The 21,988-nt window shown below is 41.1% G+C and overlaps 1 protein-coding gene across 7 annotated transcripts in view; it reads right to left on the bottom strand.

Moving 5' to 3' along the window:
* Positions 1-21,988, bottom strand: part of MCF2L2 (MCF.2 cell line derived transforming sequence-like 2) — a 159,684-nt gene that overhangs the window by 14,551 nt on the left and 123,145 nt on the right. For 5 of the 7 annotated variants that reach the window (XM_088170466.1, XM_088170467.1, XM_088170464.1 and 2 more), the window contains 9 exons: positions 21,077-21,169; positions 20,474-20,566; positions 18,192-18,317; positions 14,054-14,275; positions 12,727-12,819; positions 12,283-12,361; positions 9,129-9,201; positions 5,947-6,056; positions 1,975-2,070 (listed from right to left, as the gene is read on the bottom strand). In XM_088170466.1, coding sequence (XP_088026592.1) covers positions 1,975-2,070; positions 5,947-6,056; positions 9,129-9,201; positions 12,283-12,361; positions 12,727-12,819; positions 14,054-14,275; positions 18,192-18,317; positions 20,474-20,566; positions 21,077-21,169 — 985 coding nt within the window. The remainder of the gene's footprint in view (positions 1-1,974; positions 2,071-5,946; positions 6,057-9,128; positions 9,202-12,282; positions 12,362-12,726; positions 12,820-14,053; positions 14,276-18,191; positions 18,318-20,473; positions 20,567-21,076; positions 21,170-21,988) is intronic. The other 2 variants (XM_088170470.1, XM_088170468.1) reach the window with 1 other exon arrangement.

Below are 21,988 nucleotides of genomic sequence, written 5' to 3'. Positions count from 1 at the left end.
GAAATTGTGCCCACCCCAAGGAATATGAACTTGGCCTTGCAAACCAGGATGGCTAACGCTGACCCAAGGGTGGGGAGATGCAGGGTGTTTTGAGTGTGGACTTGGATACACTTTGGTGCCAGCTCTGAGATGGCTGTCCCAGGGATCTCTGCACTGATGGAGTGCAAGATGCTAAAGTTTCTTCTCCAGACATCAACATTTTTTTTGGCTAAAACACCAAAATGATTATGTGATTAAGTGATTATTATTATTATTATTATTATTATTATTATTATACAACGTTTTCCAGCCTGTCATATCCAGCCTAGGCAGACAGTTCAGAATTTCTCTAAACAACCATGCTCCACAGCCAGCTGGTATCTTGTGTTCACCCTAGTTAGTTGGGGTATTATATGTTTTTCACTTTCCTTTTTATGTGCTCTGGACTGGAACAGATTCAGCAGGTCTGAACCAAAGTACACTCAGCTCTACACATCATCCTTCACCATGGCCGGTAACAAACACCTTCAGACAAAGTGTTCAGGGGCAGGATAAGCTGATTGCAGACACTTCCCTGTCCCCTTCTCCCAGATTCCAGTGTGCCTCAGCAGCCAGCCTGTGCAGTGCTGACAGGCTTTGCCTGCAGGAATGACCATGCTGTGCTGCCCAGCCAGCCTGTCTGCCAGCAGTTCCCTCTGGCCAGGAGCAGGCCAGCAGCAGATCAGCACCACAAAGTACAACTGGACATTGTGTAAGAGATGCTCCTCAGGAATCTCAAGCAACCAGACCCAGCAAGGCTTTGAACTCAGAGCACCTACAGCTGAGGGGGCATGAGCTCTTCCAAACTGTGCTTCACTGCCTGGAACACTGAATACAAGGCAAGACATTTCATATGACAAGAAAAACTCACATAGAAAAGTAAAAGAGGTCTCAAACAAAACTGTAGATCTAAAATTGCAAAAATTACAGCATTATTTCTGAAATCTGTGTTTTGTGATTGATTTTCCTGAGTCACAAGATCTAAAGCCCACTTATTTTTATATTCAGATATTGAACTTTGTCCATCTTAGATCTCACTACCACATGCAGCCTTAATCTTATAGCCAGAATCTTACAGAAGTGCTGACTCTTGGTGCATTCTTATTTACTTTATCACATTATAATTTAATGCTTCTGTATTTCTGCTTTTATGCTTTCATCTTGGTCTTCTTCCTTTGATACTCACCCTCTCCATCACTGCATACTAACCCTCGGTCTCACAGAGGAAATATTATTTATCAGAACAGGAGAAAAGACACACAAAAAAAAAATACAGGGAGTAATTACAGTATCTTTTCAGAAAGTGATTGTAAGTAGTAATTTAATTTAATTTCTATTCGCATTTCTTTCTCTCCTCTAAAGTCTCTTCCTTGTACAGCCATCACAGCAACTTGCAATGCTCTCTGTTCATAGATATCTACTAAACATTTATACACAAGTACTCAAGACACAGCATTTTATGCTGTAACATAATTAAATGGAATAAAACCCCAGATCTCCTGAATTCTTGTTCCCCCCTAGGCCACAGCTGAACAATATTTGAAAAAACAAAGACATCCAGCCAATGAATGATTTCACACATGAAAATCTCATGTAGCACAATAGATATGATACTCATTTTCTTCAAGCCTGTAAGCTGCTGAAAGAAGTTCAGTTGATCATTTAAAATCAGTTCACACTTTGACCCTTGAGAGAAACTGGAAACAAATGTTATTTGCACTGTGCACCAGTAAAAGACCCAACCAGCCAACCCAGAGGTTGCCTTGCCAATGCTGCTGTGGGAGCAATTTTTGGTGACCTTGTCTTTGAGCAGAGGAGCCACTTGTGTGCATCTCTTGGGTGAGATGCAGCAGCACTTTAGGAAACGGTGATGGATGGCACCATGGGATGGAGAGAACATTGTGGGAGTGCAGGAGACAGATGGCCTGAGACCAAATGCTGCATGGGTGATTTTACCTTTGGGTGGAGCTCTGCGGTTGGAAAGACCTTGCAATGTGAATCGCTTTCTAGCAAGCGCTGTGCGCTCAAGGTTAAGGCTGCTGGAAGCATCAACTAGGAGAGAGAGGGAGAGGGAAGAGAAATAAGGAAGGAAGGGTCAGCTGTTCAGCTTATGGGAAAGGAAAGGTTAGCACTGGATGACAACTAAAAAGAAATAAGTTTTGATTCAGTTCAAGCCTGAGCAAGAGCTAATCAATTAGAAAGGTGACATGAGGTGAACCAAACAGAGTCCCTGGGTTGAGTTTGGTTCACTGAGTTTTAATGGAGAACAACAACAAAACAAAACCAAAATTAACAGGTGAAAGAAGGTAGCTCTCATCAAAGGAAAATAGAATTTAGCAGCAAGTTAGTGCCTTCTGTTATGGAAACACATCATTGGCTGGAATAGCGAGTTGTAGGGAAAAATAAGAGAAAAAGCCTCGCAGTGCAGGACATGCAAGTGTTGAGAGCAGTCCCACTTCTGCAATCCAGCACTGGCACTGAAGAGTGCCCTCACCAGTCCTGTGACTGGTACACCTTCAGCCTTACCTGCTGAAGCCTTTCTAAAGCCTCTGAAGCTGGCAGAGAGTCATGCAATTGATCTCCTGATTTGCTGGGATGTAAGGATGCCATGCCAGCAAAGCTCACAGGCCAGGCTCCTGCATGAATAATCAGCCATGCTGTCTGACAGCTGCCTCTGCAGAGATCACTCACAGATGGATTGAGGTCCTGAGGCTCTGGGCTTGAAAGATACTCAGTTACTCACATTGTAGGTGAAACAGGTGGACTTGGATCAAACTCCCAGATCCACACATTCCTGCCAAATCCTCCATCTGCTCCTTTCTTGGTGTGGGCAGATAACACCCAGAAGGTTTATGGCAAAGGAGCAGGAGAAAAGCCATTTTGGGTAGCTGGTTCTGAGCCTTGGGATTTAACCAATAGATTTTCCTCCTCTTTAGTTCATACACAGTCACATGAAAATCTTTAGAGGGACAGATGAAGACCCAAAGTACAAAGGGAATACAAAGAGACAGTGAATCCACACTGACAGACAAGCAACAGACAGACAAGCTGTGCTTCCAAAGGAAAGTGCATCCCATCACTTCCTGATTTGCAGCCAAGACAGTCCAGGATCTGAGGTGCCTGCATGCATAGGTGGGTGTGAGATGAACAGATTTTAACAACACAGGAGAATTATGTCACTGTGGTTCAGCTCCTTCTACCCAGTGCCAGCTCTGGGCCAGGCAGGTGCATCTGGTGAGGAGCTGCTCCTGAGCCACAGGGCTCCCTTTGGCTTTCAGACACTTTGTGTTGGCCTGCCATGGCTGCTCCCACTGCCAGGCAGTCTTTGTACAGATACAGTAGCTCATCTAGAATTCAAAAACTAGTATATAAAATACATTTACTTTCTGTTTTCTTAGGGCAAGAAAATCCATAGTATTTCATTATCAGAGAGTCCCACAGGGAGCATAGCAGTGCATGTATAGAGGGGTGGGTTCCAGTGTTAGTTCTTCAGCTCTGCAATTGAATCACTGCACTGAGGGACCCCTTTGCTTTTCACAAGTCCCCACAGCCTCACAGCACCAGCAAAGCATTAGATACTGGTCTCTAAAGTCATTGGTCTCTAAAGTCATATTGTCTCCACTTGAGTTATTTCAAACCTTTTCCTTCATTCTGCAGGTATATCAAATACCTCTGGAAACTATTTCCAAACATAATAAGGACCAGGTCCTGATGGGTAACAGGTTGAACAAGAGCCTGCAATGCATACTCGTGGCAAAGAAAGCCAGAAGCATCCTGGGCTGCATCGGGCAGAGCTGTGCCAGCAGGTGCAGGGAGGTGATGTTTCCCCTCGTCTCAGCACAAGAGAGACACTCCTGCAGTGCTGTCCTGTCCTGGGCTCCTCAGGGCATGGGCACACTCGAGTAAACCCAGGGAAAGGCCATGAAGGTCATTAAGGGAGTGCTGTAGCTGACATGAGGAGAGAGTGAAAGAGCTGTGATTGCACAGCCTGGAGAAGAAAAGGCTCAGGAGGATCTTATAAAATAAAGAAGATGGAACCAGATGCTTCTCAGTGGAGCCCAGTGAAAGGATGAGAGAAGCAGCAGGCACAAATTGAAATATGGAAATTCCATTTAAAAATGTGAAAAATCCTTTTTACTGTGAAAGGGTTTAAACTTAGGACAGTGCCCCCATGGCAAATTATAGTCACCATCCTTGAAGCTGTTCAGAACCAAAATGGACATGGCTATGAGCAACTTGCTGCAGCTGATCCTGCTTTGATCAGGGCAGTCAGACAAGAGGGTCCCCACAGGTTCCTGCAGGATTTGCTCCCATTTTATTTCAAGGCAGTGACTCCACCAGTCAGGTCCACAAAAACCACTGGTTTACAGGTAGAAAACTCTGCCACAGGCACTTATCAATAAGAATAACAAAACTGAAAATAGTTTGCCAATAGCACCCTCCCCTTCTGTACTGCAGAAACTCCCCAATATTTTAAAATAATCTATGTTCACATTAACTACACCGATATTGGAAGCATTTTACAGGCGGTAGGTGGCACAAAAGAGACAGTTTTGGCAGAGCCCCAGGCTCTGTGCCGGGTGTTGGGACATTTTTGAGTTTAGCCCCCTGCAGAGCCCCAGCCGTAGGTGCCTCACAGGGACACAAACTCGAGTTTTGGTGGCACATCTAGAGCTGGAGAGCATTTTGCTGCTCTGCAAAGCGAGGTTTGCAGCTCCGGATGCACAGGACACCCAAATCACCAAACAAGAACGGACTTCACTGCCCAGCCCTGCAGGAAAAGCCACCCACCAGAGGATGAGGATGCTCTGGGCTGAGCCAGTGGGATCCCAGCCAGAGCCCTGAGGAGCTGCTCATGGGAAAGCAGAAGACAGAAGAATGACAATCAGCATGGAATGTGATCCCAGTTCCCACACTCTTGAGTAGGCTGGACAGTTAGAAAACATCAGTAATCTTCCTGGAATTTTTTTTAAAGGGGTTTATAAATTTAAAAGGAAAAGCTACTTTTCCACTTTTAAAATTCAAAAAAAGTCTAAATGTTTTTAAAATAAAATTTTACTGAAATTAATTCTTAAGATTGGGTTTTTTTAATGAAGAATCCATAATTTTTTTTTTCCCAGCATGAAAACCTAAGGCAATGAGAAATCTTTTGGTAAATAGTCTATTTTTCTATTTTTCCAAGAGAGATATTCCATTTTTTTTTTTAACATTTTTTAATTTTTTATTTATAAAGGGGCTGTTACTTTACGCCTCATTTTGGCATCAATCTCTAAAGACCTCACAATTTTCTTTTTTCATATTACTAGAAAATTCTTTGTTCAATATTAAGAAATACTGTCTAAAAGAATAACTGCTGTCAAAATATTTTCTGTTTCTGTTACTGTCAGATGAGATTCAGTTTCTTTATAGTGTTTATTTTAACTTCTGTTATATAGAAGATCTATTGTACTTATGGACTCAAACAATGGAAGGACATTCTGTGACTGCCTGTGTGTTTATTTACTGTACACCTGAGGAGAACTGATATACACAGAGGAGGCAAAAAAACTCTCCTTGACTTAAAGAAAAGAAATCAGTTAGCAGTCTGTAGAAAAATATTTAAATTAACTATGTCTAGAAATCAACTTCACCAGGATACAGAAGGTTAAAATATATATGCTATTGTCCCCTAAATTCTATTTTTTTAAACAACACAAGTTGTATAAAGAGCACTATAAAGCATCAAAACTCAGACTTAAAAACCCTAAACCAGTAATGCCTTTTGGTGTTCACAAATTTTCATGGTACAGTCATTCAGCTTTGTAGCATTGGTTTTCTGATGTTGGGTTAAAACAATGTAGATTTAAAGTATCCTCTTTAAACTCCAGAAATATGTGCAAATATAAAAACGTTACCCTTTGGAAGCAAAAGCTCTGTCAGAACCCCTACCTCTCTTTTGTCTGGCGCTGGGACTGGAATTCCTGTTTTTATTGTTAGATGCATCCACATTTGATGTGTCCGATTTGTTTTCATATATACTTGATGACTTCCTGCTGTACCTTGAGACAAAAGAAATACAAAAATACATCTCTGGTTAACATTTAATAAAGCACTGAGCATTCTTTTTTACCCTCCGACATGGAAGCCTAAGGAGCAAAGGGCTGGTTTTAAAATGCTGTGTGCTACAAAAGCCTGCATCTGTACAGGTATGTGTGGGAAAAAACCCATCCTGCCTCCTCTCCACACCACACAGTGAAGGATGTGCTCCATCAGAGTTGAGAAGGGAAAAACGGAGAAACAAGCTGGTTGTCTGAACAAGTTCTTTTTGCAAGTGCAACGGATTGGAGAAGTTGGGGTGGGAAGCCTGGTAAAGAAAAATAATCCCGATTTTCCATCCTTTGCAGCATAAATACATTTGTCTCCAGGAGAGAGATGGATACTGGATGGTCATGCAGAGGTCATACCATGCATAGAGCAGCATATGAATTCTATTGGCTTCCCCAGCTTCTGTTTCTTCTGCTCTTTGGAGCATGAATGCCAGTGGGATATCCCTGTCTGCAGCTGAATCACAAATGGGAGGATCCACCTTGACAAACCTGCCCAGGAACTGGCCTTGGGTCTGCAATGGGACAGACACCCCTGTCCTACTTTTGTAGGACATTCAAGTTGCAAGGTTTTCTTGTGGTTCTTATTCTCATACTTCTGCAAATGTCTGGTGGGTTAATTTGGGTGTTTTACTGTTATCTTTGGCAGACTGCTTCACAAAAATCATTGTACCTACACATTTGAAATACTGTTTGCCAAAGTGCTTGCTATTGACATGTATCAGCAATTAAACTGCTGCTTACAATTAACATATGAACTGCTACACTTAACATTCACAGAGCTTCTTCTGCTGTAAGGAAAGGTCCGAGATATCATTTAAAATTTAAAAACATTTTTAATACTAGAGATCTGTAAATACTTTCTCCAACTATAAGACAGTCCAGGACTCATTGTTTTGTGTTTGATCTTCTGACCTGTTTCTGATGGAACTTTAGCAAGGTTTCTGTTACCTCCTGTACTAAATCAAAATGTGATTTTGCAGCCTAATGTCAGGTACAAAATGGGGCTCAAAATAAACATGGGAACAAATCCAAAGCACACTCACATTTCCTCATTCTTTTTCCTCTCTTTCTTCCTAGCTAGGCTGAAATAACTGTGAAACATGCAGCTAACAGAGTTAAAGATTTACAGCTGTGAGAAAGACACCAAGAAAATACACTAGCTTTTCTGAAACAGCATCTGCAGCCAAATTCCAAGAGTTTGTGTTTATCAATGTTCACAGGATATTTTTGCATGGATGTATGACTGTGTCAATCTATTCCAACAAAGCAGATAGTTAAGCAGTTAGAACAATGGACTATTTAAGTTTCATATGTTTAAATAGATTAGAAAACAATACAAAGGGATCATTTCATTATCAATGAAATGCAGCAGCCATCCCTTGAGAGAGATACAGCAGCAATAGATACCACAGGGCATCCCATTTTAGGATTAAACAATGAACTTTTTGGAAGAATTTGGAGAGAGAGAGAGAATTGGAATAGAATGAACAGGACTTGGGGACACTCAGTAACTGCCTATATTAAGGACACAGGCTCTAAGTGTCCCTTTTCCCAACACCTCAGCTCCAATCCCAAGTCAAGCCTGCCTTATCTCATGGAGCTGCAGTCCCAAGTGATGTGGGTGGCATGTAAACAGTAAAGGGGATAGTCTTTGTCCTGGAACAGATATAGCCTGGGGCGGGGGGAAGCATCCTGCAAGCAGACTTCCCCAATGTCACAGCAGAGGTTTGACAATTCCCAACAAACAGTAGAGTCACTGTCACACAAGGGCAACCCAGGAGTAGGTGTCTGTTGGGTAGACAACATGTCAGTGATTAATTAGTCTCTGTCTGCTGGCAGAGCACTGATGATGCTGGCTGCTCTTTAGCAAATGCTGTCTCCACTGGCCTCCAGCACCTCTCACAACTGGGGCTGCTTGGCCATGTCCCACATGAGCACAGACTGTGCCACATGGTGGCTACTGCAGTCCAGCCTCTTCCCCTCCTTGTCTCCACCCAGCATCCCAGAACAGGCTGCAGAAAGGGCTGCAGGGTCTGAGGAGCTCTGGATCCACCATTTCACATCAACCACCAAAGCCAGCTTGGTGCTGGAATTCCACTGCCCTCGCTAGTCTTAGGGACACATATTACAGATAATGGGACACCCTGAGCTTGTGCCATTCATCACAGCCCAGAGCACTGTTCTTTCATGAAGACTCACTGTATTCTTCCTGTTCCTATAATAACCCAGCATTTGGAGCAGGAGCATCTGATCTCTCCTTTTCTGGCAGAGTGAGGACAACAAACACTTCATTGTTCCTTTGGTTTAATCCATTCTAAGACAAATAGGTGATCACATGGCCTTTCTTCCTGGAGTTAATTAATTTTCTGTCAACATATTTTGTCTATAATTTCTGCTCTGGAAAATCTCACTTTAGGAGCCTTATAAGAAGGACACACATCTGGATTCTTCTGAAACATTTTTGTGGTTGCACTTCATATCTTACTGGAATAATTTCCTCCTTTCCCCAAAGTGGTTCTGCTGAAAAATTTTCACCCTTGAACCCTAAACAAAGCAAACTAGCCCAGCTTAAAGAAAATATGGTGCAGGATTAATAGCACTACATCTGTTTGATATTTCTTGCATTGAGTTGTCCAGCTCTCAAAGGCTGGCTGTTACCTGGGATCTCCTGGTTTGGTTGATCCTGCTAAAATTTTACAGTGATATCCCAGCCAACTTACATTAAACCTGCCCAGCAAATGGGTCATTACAAAACTTTGCTAACAGCTCTATTTAAGATGCTGGAAATGTTTCAATACTTTTTGTCTAAACTTGAGTTAATCTTTGAAATTAATTCTGCATTGTGATATTACTTCTCTCTTGAGCAAACCATTATCTGTATTTATATATCTTTAAAGAATTTGAAGAAAATTGAGTAAATTAATACCCAGGAAGCTAAACACAAAATCCTAAGAATTTATGTACTGCAAAAGCACAAATGCAAAATAAAACCTGGCCCTGATATGTCAAGGCAGCTATGGTTACCTGCTTGCATTGGAGGAATCCATTGGTGCATGATACACACTCTCAGTGATTCTTTGGTGCAGTTGACTTGCTTCTGTTAAAGAAAAAGTCAAAAGAAGTTGCAAAGTGTAAGTTGCTTCTGTGTTTATGTAGAAGGTGGGAGAGAGAAAAGGAGAGATTTTGACTGCCACTGCAATCAAAATGGAATGCTTGTACTTGAAGAGAAAGGCATATTAAGATCTTAATTAAACCTTTCAGCTTACCAAACAACTCTTCTACTCACATTTTTTCACTGCAAAAGAGATTTCTTCCCCTACTGCCTTCTCTTTCCTCGATACCTCTTCCTAGCTAACTGCATGATATGGATCTAGAGAATGGACATAATGGCCTTTTTCCTAGAATACAAGTTTTGTGGCTCACAGCTTTTTCTGGATTTAGCAACACATGTCCATCAGTCCTTTTGCATACTCAGCTACATAGCAGACTATATCCCCATCTCTCTGCAGAATGCTTTTGCTCAGCATCCTGGACAAACAGTAATCAGGAAATGTTACCCATGTGCTACTTTTTCACTCTTTTTGCAGAGCTGCAAGGTAGCAACAGACTTGTACTTTGTCCAGTAAATGCTGAGTGAAGAAAAATTATAAGGCAGTTGCTCAGGGCCTGAATTCCAGGGCCAGGAGAGTCAGACACTGAGAAGTAAGGAAGGAATGGAAGGAGCTGCTTTCAAACTCTCACATTGCTGAGATCCCTGGACTATTCCACTCTGAAAAAAGAGGAACCTCCTGTCAGTGAAAGAGAAGTGACTAGGCGACAGGGCAGCACTGAAAGATTAAACTCCATCCTTTGTTGGTGGGGTAGAAATGCCCATGCTGGGTGGGCAGTCAATAGTAGCTCCATTCCTGGATTTGGCAACTGATTCATGGCCTTACACAAATTCCTTAAGCTGTATCAGTAATTCCTTTGCCTGCAAGAAACAGCTACGTTCTTTGGGACTGATGGATCAAGGTGTTGCTCAAAGCCATTCCATGCTCACTGCAATATCTGATGGGGCTGGGTACACACCAAACGTTTGGACATGAGTGACCTATATTTTAAACCATTTATCACACCCTGTGGCCACCTTCTCTGACCTTCATTCACCTCAGCTGGTTCCTTCCAACATTCCAACCCCCTGTGTAACTCCTAACAACAGTCATTAAAACAGCCAGACAAAAAATATATCCCTCTTCCTTCTCCCTTCGCAATGGTCAGTTGTAAAAATATCCAGTCTTGGATTAAGGCCTCTTCTTTTGTGAGTCATTAGAAAAAGAAACTTTAAAACCACAGGGCAAAACACGTGCTTCCTGACACCAGTTATTGTAGTAAGGGGTTTGATTCATGTGATCATTTGGGAAAAGGCAAGGGGAAGAGTTGCAGTAGCATATGAGATACAATTTATACCCTCTGACTACTGTTCTGCTGGACTCACAATAAAGAAAAGCTTGACTTTACTCATAGAGCACGATAGAAGTCACCCTTGGATGGTCTTAAGACCAGACTGAATAAAGTCTTGAGTAACCTTGTTTGACCAATAACTGACTCTGCTCCAAGCACTACCTGGGACTGCGATGTCCTGAGGTCCCTTGAAACCTGAAATATTCTAGAATCATATGATCTTAGAGCAAAACAATAAAGAACATCAAAATAGAAATGCTTCAATCAGTCTTGATTCCTGTATATTTTTCTCTGGAAAATGAAAAATAACTCTACCTAATAGGTCTTGTATGCTATAGAGATTTCACAAACGCTCATCTGGGTAACATACAAGATTAATTTCCTTTGCCTAGAAACACAAATGGAGGACTAGCACTCTATCCTATTAAATATGTACATTTTCTCCATTAACAACTATTCTGTGGTAGCCTAAGTAACACCAGCTTTTGTACTTTAGAAGCAAATATTACAAACCATATCAGAAAGCCTCTAGATCCAGTCCCTACAGTGAAACTGCACTAACAAGAATCTTGAGGTCTTTCCTCAGCAGTTTCTGATGAACTAATCACAGCAAAAATCAGAATAAAAGGAAAAAGGATGAAGACAAGATCAATAACAAAAGACCAGAGTAGTAAACATTGTAAATAGGTGTATTGTTATGGGTTGGATTCAAGTCCTGAGGCTGATGTTCGTAATTGTTTCCTTCTACCTGAGGAGGTTGTAAGAACTCATTGTCTGTGTGAAACAGACAATTAAAATAGAGGTGACCTCTAAAGTTAAAGCACAGACACAGGTTTCCACCTTGGACAAAGTCTGCTTAGGAATTTGAAGGATGTGGGTGGAGAAGCTTGGCTGACCTTGCTTTAAAGAGAGATGAGTGTATGAGAGAAGCAGAAAATGACAGACCAAGGTGAGAAGCAATGCCAAGATCCAGAAAAAGTCTGTGGGGTTTTTTGTCCTAAGAGAATAAATAGAATAGCATCTATGATAGCTATCATCACTATGTTCTTTTACTATCTGAAATAGCCTGACTGAATTTTGTCTGTCTGGGATTCAATACCCCATATAAAAAAGGGTGTCATTATCTTAGGTACTTAGGAGGCTTCAATCATTCACAGTGCTGAATACATCACAAACCACCTTCATTGGGACATCTCTGTGAGAGAGGGAAATGTCATTAACCATGTTCTACAAGAAAGTCACTAAGAGGGAAAGATGGGACAGCTGACATTTAGAACATAAAATGGGTGACTGGATTTAAAACAAAAATCCTCAAAGCCCAGCCAAAACAAAGCAAACACCAGGACAGAAGAGCAGTTGCAGTGTCCAGTCATGGATGTGGAAGGAGACCTTTTGATCCAGGTGTTGTGACCAGACACAGAGTGCAGACCTCATCTCCTCACATCCTGAGGTAAAAGGATGCTTCTGGAGTTTTGGCTTGAGAGGGACAACAGAGGAAAACCATGTTCCTTGGAATAACTGGGAATGATATAGTTACCCATGTCATTTATAAAAGTCCAAGAAGTTTTCGTTGATCAGGACATGGCTTTAAATCCCAGCACTGATGCAACTGCCCAGCTGGTCCTTGCTGGCTTCACTGGTGGTACTGGCTGGCACTGGAACCTGTCCCAGCCCCATATTGTCACACACAGCTACAGAGGGAAGGACACATTCCCAGCTGCTGCTCCGTGAGCCCTACCTCTGCACGCTTCCAGCTGTCCTGTCAGGACTTTGCGGATCTCTGAAATCCAGGTGTTTTTCAGCTCTACAGAAGATGCCTGAGAACAAAAGAGGACAAGGCAAAGCAGATCCAGTTGAAACATTCTGCCAGTCACTGGGCTGCCCTGACCTACACTGGCTCTCAGTTTTGATAGGGATTGGAAAAGTTACCACAAATCTTAAGTCCTGTCCTAGCTTTTCTGTCCAACATTCCAAGGAATTTTCCATTACTTTATTTCTTCTTTTAGCCAAAATCACGACCATTTTCACAATAAATTAGCCATTTCAACACCTACACAACAATGAAGCTTTTAATGGCTATTGTTTCTGGAGTGTACAGGACAGTGAACATTCTTAAAAATAATTCAATTGAAAAGAAGTATAGCAAACAAAACATTTTGGAAACAAAAATGATTGCCATTACCTGAATGATATAGACTTCTTCTCTGCCATTATACCAGATCTCAAACTTCTTGTTATCCCCTTTTACATTTTCTGTAATGCCCACAGTGCTCATCTGTTTCAAAATAGAAAAGAAGAAGCTGGAATCTGGAAAATATTAACAGTCTTTAAAACTGATCCTTTGAGAAGCATTTTTAAAAGGCTGCATTCACTTCCAACACCTTTGGGAGTCATTAAAGTAAAATTCAGAGCATGTTATTTCTCAATATCTAAGTTGTCATTCATCTTTTTGATTGCTAAAGGGGAAAAGAATGTTCAAAATTAACCCAAGCTAATGTCTGATCATGAATTTATCCTCTTTTCTTTCATTGCTTTATCTATGGATCAGTTTTCAACCCCATCCTGGTTCTTGTTCACCTTGACAAATTTTCAGTTTTAGGAAGACTGTTTTTTCACTTGCCGTCACTGATCTTTTGAGGTGGGAGAGAAAGAGTGATGGAAGAGGGCTTTGTGAGATTTAATGACCAGACTGCAAATCCAAACTACACAAAAAACCTGATTCTAGATTTCTTAAACGAAAAATTCTTAATCACAATCTTGAAGTTCAGCTGCTACTAACCAGCTTCTCATCTTATTCCTGTGTTTGCTTATGCCTCTCGTTCACATTCACAGCATTAATTTAAAGATTTAGGCAGTGTTATGCCACCATTCCTTCTTTCTCTACAGGGAGAAACTTGAAATGTTTATATGAATTGGTTCAAGCCTTGAACCAGGTTCTTTTACAATTCCTGTCTGCGTACTCTGACATTAGTTTGGAACAATACACTCGATGATCCATGTCAGCTGGCTAAAGTCACAAGTGTCACACCAATGTGCTTAGAGGGAAAATGTGGCCTACTTTTGATTGCCACTTTAAAATGTCCTGACTCATATCTGGAAATTTCACTCTTGCAAATAAAAGGGCACTTCTACTGATTCATCTGTAGCTGTTACTGTCACAGAATATATTTGCTCAACTGTATCCACAGTAAAGCTTGCAATAGAACTGCACTTGGAGGATGCCCATAGGCAGAGCAATGACAGATGCAGGTCCATTCAGGCTGGCTTCTCTTTATGGGATGCTGGGCAAGAACACACAAGGTGCCCCTTTGTATCAAGTTGCAAGGAACAAGGTTCACATCTGCAGTTGCAGGACATATGGGCTCAGTCTGCCTCCAGCCCAAAACTGAGTGGGAGCTGTCATTCACTCAGGGGTACAAGAGAATTCCAGCTATGTCCACCTTCTTCAAATACCCTCACGGAAATATCCTTGTCTTGTGGACTGATTTGCCTCCCCCACCATTTAGTACCTTTAAGGAATTTTTAAAGCTGTATGAAGCAGTCTTCTCATGGCCATCGGTGTTCTCCTCCCTTTTCTTGCAGAAAAGCAGCATCTTTGTATAGAGGAAGAGGTGTCTCTGCATTGGTTTGAATCTAGCCAAGTCCTTCACTTTGTTGTGCCCTTTCTTGTGGTCAGTCCATACATTGAAGGAACCCTGCATCAACAGCTTGCCAAGCTCACTGACATCCCCCTAGGAAGCAAGGAAAAGAGAACACATATCACATCCAAACCAGGGTAGTCCCAGGCACAGTTCATTCCTCTAGTGGTGGTTGAGATTCCAGGTAGAGGCATCAGTTGTGTTGGAGAGTGCACATATCCCCTTACTAAGCCTGTGTTTTCTTCCTATAACCATAAGCTCACTGGTTTCCATGTCCATAATTCCCAGTTTGACTCCCCATTCATAGTTAGCCTTTAAGACCCATCTCAGGATCTCTTTGGATGTGACATACAGGCTGTCCCCTCTGGTGACCCAGAGGAAGCTTTGACTCTGGAAGATCTAGTTTCACTTTCCAGTCTTGTACAAGCTTCCTCCATCCCTGGGCAAAACCTTGAAAGAGGTTAGATGCCTGAAGTCATGGATCAGTGCCTAGAGCTATGTAGGTATGTAATTCCCTCCTGTTTCAAAATAGTCTTTACAAGCTTTGTCAATAGCTTCTTGGCTCACCATCTGCAAACTATGCAATGCTGCACAGCCCTGGGCAAAGAGGGAGTGAATGCACCAAGGTGCCATAAAAGTACCCGAGGAAGAGTGAAACTAGGCAGGAACCAGACCTTTCTAAATTAAAGCTCTTGTCTGAAGACCACAGATGGGTAAATACTTCAACTGATATGAATATTTAGCTCAGATATCACCAGAACAATCTCATGTTAAGAGTGGAGGAATGTGTGGATATAAGACATGGCAATGCCTATATGGTAATGGGATACAACAAATAATGATAATCATAATTATCTTAACAGCAAGTTTTCCAAGGAGTGCTTTGTATAATAAGTTGAGGGAATAAGCCCAGTGCATCATTAAAGTACTTACTTTCAACATATGCATGTTCTGTTGATTATAAGGTGAAGACATTGGGTCCAAGTGGGAATGTCTCATTTCTTATACTAAGAATTGCAACCTGTTCTCCCTCTCACTCCCCCTCCTCTACCTTACATTCAACTGCAAAAGCAGAGCTTTATTAGGTACTTTTACACTCTATATCAGGCTACTATTAGACTCTCCAAACCATTCAGAAAACCTCAGCAATTTAGATAAGTCTGGCAGCTCTAATATATAGAGTTGGAGCTTTGTGTATACAGAACTGTGGGTGTTTGTATTTATATGTGCATGTAGCTATAGACTGCAAGCCTGTGAAAAGCACATTGATATGCAAAGCTAATTTTTTTTTAAAAATCATATTTTCTGCATGGTTCTGATAATGGTGAAAGTCTCCCATCACTCCAGGCACTGTTCAATACAGCACTGAGATCCAGAAGCTCAGTTCAACTCCTGTGACAGGCTTGTCTCTCCAACCTTGAATCTGGGATTGGGATAATAGTAACTGAAGTGGGAGGCTGCCACTGCAGAGAGAGAGAGAGACAGACAGGGATGGCAGTGTGCAGCAATCCCACAGGAGACTTTGAGTATTAGCCCACAACACTGCATTGTCTTCAGTGTAGGCAGCAAATAGGAGAGCTGCTTCTGGTCATTTCTGCTAGTAGACAGCAGTATTTTATCCTAAAGGAAGTTTATAAAGTGAAGGATTTGATCACTATCTCAAATACAATTATTTCCCATTACAGCAATACATAGTACCCCATGTTTATGGAAGATGAGTGATAACTTATAAGAATGTCTCACCATAATTCATGGACAAACTACCCAGGCCAAACTGTGTACAAATATTGGGATGATAGTAGGAAACACATCTAAAACTTCTGTTCTCCAAGCTTTATTCTACTTATTTGTGTGTGTGTGGTTTTGCCTAAAAATAAAAAACATACACCAAACCAACCCCAGACTTACATGTTAGCAATTTCTTACACAAGAGTTCAGCTTCTCAAATCTGCATGTGCCCAAGTCCAAGAAACATAATATCCTATGCAATTGGGAGTATTTATCAGCTGTCACAAAACCTGCCTTCCTACTGGCATAATATCCCTCTCTGAAAGGTTTTCCAGGCAAGTATTTCTGTCATGGCTGTGTGGAAAAGACTCCACAAGATGGGGTGTGGTTTCATTGTCTATGGGAGGTGCTTATTTGGCACCACAGCTGAGCACCTGGGACAGGTGAAACTGGGAGAAGAAATTACTGGGTGCATCCTCTTTCACACTTTCACCTCATTTTATTATCAGGTAAAAAAACCAACTCAGGGATGCTGTCAGCATTGGGCTAAACAGTGGCCATGTCCCACTGTGCCATATTTTGCAGTTCAGCTAAGAAAACAGAGGCAAAAATCTCATCCTTGGAGTTACTATCTGGCATTTCATGAAAGGGTGGAAAATTCAAAAGTAAAAGTTGAAAAGGAACAGGAATGTTCTGTTGAATTCCTGAGTACAAAACTACTCACACTTTAAAGCAAGCAATAGACATAAGGATGGCCTCAACATTTATATGGACATTACATCCCCCCTGCTCAGGAAAATATGTTACCTTTCTTGGAGAAGCTCTTCTTTTCTTCTCTTTACAGAACTGTTTTGAAAAAAATTTTTTGCTGAATTGCTGTAAGTACATACATTTCAACTGAGAAACACAGGAGGAAAGCTACCTTTCTCTTTGGGAATTAGTAAGAAACAGTGGAAACTGGGGAGGTAAAAGGTGTGCTGTATCCATGAGCTTCCCATGCCCATGTTGACTCGTTCAAGTCTGCAATAATAATATAGAGACTCTGAAGAATTTTTCTAAAATGAGTCTCTGAGACACTCAGCCATGACCAGAATGGATTAAGTATATGCTGCTTTGTTTAAGTTTGTCAGGTTTAGGAGATCTAAGATTGTATTTATGACCTGTGGTGTTTCTCTGATCCACAATCACCACACCTGTTCAGTGTTTGGCAGTACAATGAGGTGGCCACTGCTTCATCTTCAACTCAGTCCAGCTACTGCAGGCAGAGCTCACATTCTCATCCCAAGTGCAGTGCACAGTCCACAGGAGCATCTCCAGCTGTGTACAGCACTGGATCTCTGACAAGCAGTTAAATGAGCAAGCAGTTGAATTTATTTATTAAATCATGTTGGCAGCAGGCATGGGTTCCTCAGCTACCAGGCACAGATGCACTTGCATATAAGAGAATTATAGAAATCAAAACTCCTGAGGCCACTCCCATCCTAAAAACCACAATAACTTTTCCCACCCAGACATTGTCAGTATAGACCCCAGGACCTTCTCAGGAAGTCAGATTCCACACAAAATAGTTTTTCTGGATTAAAGCCTGTTACTATGATGTAAAAATCCTTTGAACAATACTCAGTATATTATTTCTTTCTTGACATTTTCACCCTGCAGCTATTTCACAATGAGCAATCACATGATTCTCAGGCCTCATTTTGCCAGTATCCTTTCTCCTTTATGTGTCAATCACTTCCACTTCTCACTTAAGGACTTATTTTATGTAGTCAGCACTAGTTCTTTAAAGTCATATGACTTCAATGGAGCTTCTGCAGAGATATATATTTGTGCCCTTTGATTTGTACCTTGGGTGTTATTTCACATTTTAGATAACAAGCATGCCAATCACTGGCACAGATTCCATTACCCACTTTAGATGAAAGCCAGATTTTTCTCCCTAAGTGCAAAAGATTTGAAAACACTTGAGTTGCACAGGAGTCACAAAGTTTCAGCAAATTTCTTAAGTCGGTTCTGCCACACTTATACCTCTCAACTACAAATTAGTTTTGGGTACAATTACTCAAAAGTTCCTGCATTTGCCTCACTATGTCCCCACATTCACACCCCAGCTCCACCTGTAGGTGTGCTGACATGTCTTTTTGGTCATCACAACATGCCACTGAGTAGCATCCTTCAGGAATGTGGCACAGGCTCCATAAAGAACTGTACCAGCCATGGGCACAGCATGATCAGTGATGACAAAACATGGGATGGCTCAGACCAGAGTAGGAGCAGTTACCTCATATCCTGTGATTGCTATCTGGTGCATGGAATCATTTACTGATTTGATGATATCAAGCACCGTGGCCAGGGCTTCTTCCAGTTCAGCAGTACCTTCTGAATTCTTGCTGCACTTCAGCATTTCCTGTTTAAAAAAAGATATAGGGAATATTTGAGAACTCCTGATACCAGAAGACACTGTAAGACAATCCCCCTTGGAATTTGTTACATAAACAAAGTAGCAGAACTAGAGGAAAACAAAAGAGGAACAATTAAACCCCCAAAACCCAAATATGACATTCACTGGGGTGGTCATTGAGGATGCACATTTTGCTCTTTGGAACATTTTCAAGTTTAAAGAGTTCATTTAAGATGAGACAGGACCATTCTGACATATTTACAATGGACTCCTTGCATGTCATAGAATTACATCCAGGGATTTTTTTCTTCACCTCTGCTAGAAAAGAAACTCAATATAATTATTTCAGGTGTTAGACAATTGCCCATTTTCTTCTGCAATTAGTTCTACTGTTAAAAATATGAATTAATTTCTAGTCTGAACTTGGCAGGTTTAACATTCCACATTTTGAGTTTGGAAATATTTTAATCCAAAAGCTGAGGCACTTGAGTTCCCGTAAAAGAGGGATGCAAAAAGGTAATTCCTGCAAACTCCAAGCAGCAGCAGTCTCTCCTCAAGTGCTTGGGTAACCAGGGATTAGAAGGTAAAAGCAGGATGCATTCCTACAGTACCTGCTGCACATTTTCTAGGATGAGGATGGACCTCTGTACAGTGAGCATGCTGCTTTTATCAGCATGGCCATATCAGCTGAACTGATTGAAACCAGAGGGATGCAATAACTGTGACCCAAAATTTAAATTCAGTCTGCCCACCACTCAAGGGACACAGCTTCTTAAGCACTTTTCACACAATTTTCACTGGCTTCCATTTTTCTACACTTTTAAAAGCTCCTGCAGTCAGGGAAGGAGTGCACCATCTTCCCAGATCTCATAAACCCTGACAAAGTAAATGCCAGTGCCAAAGTGTTATTGCTAAGTATGAAACTGGTCTGACCAGCTTCAAACCCCAATGGCTGAGACCTGTTCTGCTTGAGAATTTTACTCCTTGATCTAATCTTGGGTTTATTTATAGTCATATTTCAAATTAAAAGTAAAATCTGGTTTACTCTTGTTTTTCCTGGAGACCTTGACATTTTTTCCCTTCTCACAAAATAGTTTCAAGAAATAGAGTTCAAACTTATTTTTGGACTATGTTGAAATAAATCTACTGGAATCAGTGAAGTTGCATCCTTGTCAATATCCATGTTCAATAATTTGATTCTATAATTTTACATTAAGTCAATAATTCACAGAAATACTGCACAAGAATGGCCAGCCAGGTCCTCCCATGGCTTATACTGGCACATTTTGAGCAGTGCCATGGTAGCTATTAGCAAATTAAATGGCAACCTAAAATCTTCATTGCAAATTTCAATGCTAAATTTCATGACAGTACATAACACTGCTTTAAGCCCAGAGGCTTGAGAACAGCATGTAATGCACCTTCATCACCTTCCCATAGGGAAAGTCAGTAAATATTATTTTTAAGAACTGAGTAGATGGAGACAGGAATTTAGGCCACCACCTTAAAAAGGAAAAAAAAAATCATTGTTTTGAGTGTATATATTTTCTATTGCCCAGTTCAGACCAGAATTTCAAGCATGGACCACTCATGGTTCCAGCTAATCAAGAGGGAAGTTCACATATTCACCCTGTGGAAAAATTACAGACTATTTGTTCCTGGCTGTGTCTTCTAAAAAGAAGAAGCAAAAGGGAGTGGCTCCCTCCAAAAGGTTTGAGTCACAGCCTTGGGAAAATATCAGTTCAGGGAGCTGAAAGAGTTTTGTTAAACAGGGACAGATGTTAGACAGGATTTAAGGCATCAGTTCCTGTTTTCAAATTGTAAGACCATATACAAAAAATCCAAGCTCAATTTCTGTTTAAAGATAAATAAAACAATAAAATACTTACTAACTTTAAAAGTAAGTAAAATATCTTACTTTATATAGAAAGAGCTATACATATAATAGCATACTGGTATTACTTAGTATAAGCACTGCTGAGTAATAGCAGCTCCCAATCTAAAATACAAGTCCCTGTACAAGACTGTTTCTTACCATTTTACAACTAATAATGCTGAGTACTTGCTGAAGAATTGAGTGAGGATTCATTTCCAGGTAGTCCTGACTGAGATGCAGTTCTGGAAGTACACTGGAATACTTTGTGCTGTCATGGAGAACTTACCTTTAGCAGCAGCTGGTACTTGGTGATTCTCTGAACTGGCTTTAATAGATAGGCATCAAGTGAGAGCTTATGATCCAATTTACGCTGGCATTCCTGTAGGAGACAATATGGAAGAAAAATAAAATTGTTTCTTGAAACACAGGCAAGTCACCAAGATCATTATTATCATTTGACAATCTGAAGATTATATGTCTGTGAAATAATTGAGAGAGAAATTTGTCCCATCTGCATAGGAATTTCCGGGTTACTTATGCCGCAGTGAAAATATTTCTAAACAAGAGCTGATGTTTAGGTTCAACTTGGTGTCGAAATCTGGAATTCCCTGCTGATGAGATTGCAATCAGCTGGGATTTGCAAAGAAGCCAGAACTTGATTGGTGTGGGTATAGCCTGCAGAGTCAGGCTCCTGTCCAGGAAATCTACCCACTGCTCTACCTACCCAGTCTCCTGTAGAAAACACCTTGGCACACACTGGGCACTTGTCATCAGTATAAGAAGCATGTAGAAAAGTCTCTGTATTACTCTAGGTTTTCTAAAGAATAGGGATACACAAGAAAAACAAGCTTTGAGGGTCTTGAACTACTAGTCTGCAATGAAATTCTACCTGAAAAAAGATGCTGTCTCCACACTGTCTCCAGAGAGCTTCAGACCTTGGTTTGTTCTGACAGTACTTTTCATATATTTGGAGATCCTCCTTCTGCAAGAAAAGAAGAGTTTAGGTAAGGGAAGGAAAAAGAATCCAGAGAATGTCTTTCTTGAATCACACTTTTTCTTACCGTCCATCCTAAGACATTAAGTAATTATTACATGGGAATAACTCTGTATGTAAAAACATTCTGAAATCACCAAACCTGCTTTTTATTTCTGGTTAAGTTAAATATACCTGAAAGTGAGATTTTTTTTTTCTCCCCCTCACTTTTCACACAAAGCAAGGAGACTGCAAACTGAAAGACACATAATCTAACTACAAAACTGGTGTATTTTTCAGGGAGGTGAATTGATGGTTTGGAAACAAAAACCAAAAGAAAACAAAACAAAAAAGAAACATTAGAGATTTAAACTTTATTAACAAGTTTATTAACAATACTAGCACAGACTATAATAGTTAATGATGACTAAGGTTTATCAGTTCAATACACTTCAAAAACAGTGTTGGCTCTCAATAATACAAGGACAAATTAAAAAGAAGGAAGTTTATCTTGTTGATGTCCCAGGCCAGGCAGAGGGAAGTATTCAAACACTGTCCTTTCCGAATTAGAAGTGGGTGGATTCACTTTATTTAGCTTTGACTATGCTCCAAGTGCTCTCACTGAGGTCCACGGCAAAAATCTCACTGACTTCAGCGGAAACAGAGACAATCTCTACAGCAGCCCAGAGGGGTGTCCTGAGCTCCCCTGGCAGTGTGGGTGGATGCAGAGATGGGTGTTCCTCTGCCACGTCCCAGCTTGCTGACTGTGCACCAGGATGGCCATGGGCCAGTGCCAGGGAGCTCCCGGCTGTGCTCGACCATCCTGGA

The sequence above is a fragment of the Sturnus vulgaris genome, chromosome 10, assembly GCF_052056855.1.
Source record: "Sturnus vulgaris isolate bStuVul1 chromosome 10, bStuVul1.hap1, whole genome shotgun sequence".
Lineage (NCBI taxonomy): Eukaryota > Metazoa > Chordata > Aves > Passeriformes > Sturnidae > Sturnus > Sturnus vulgaris.
This window is presented reverse-complemented; position numbering and strand designations above follow the sequence as displayed.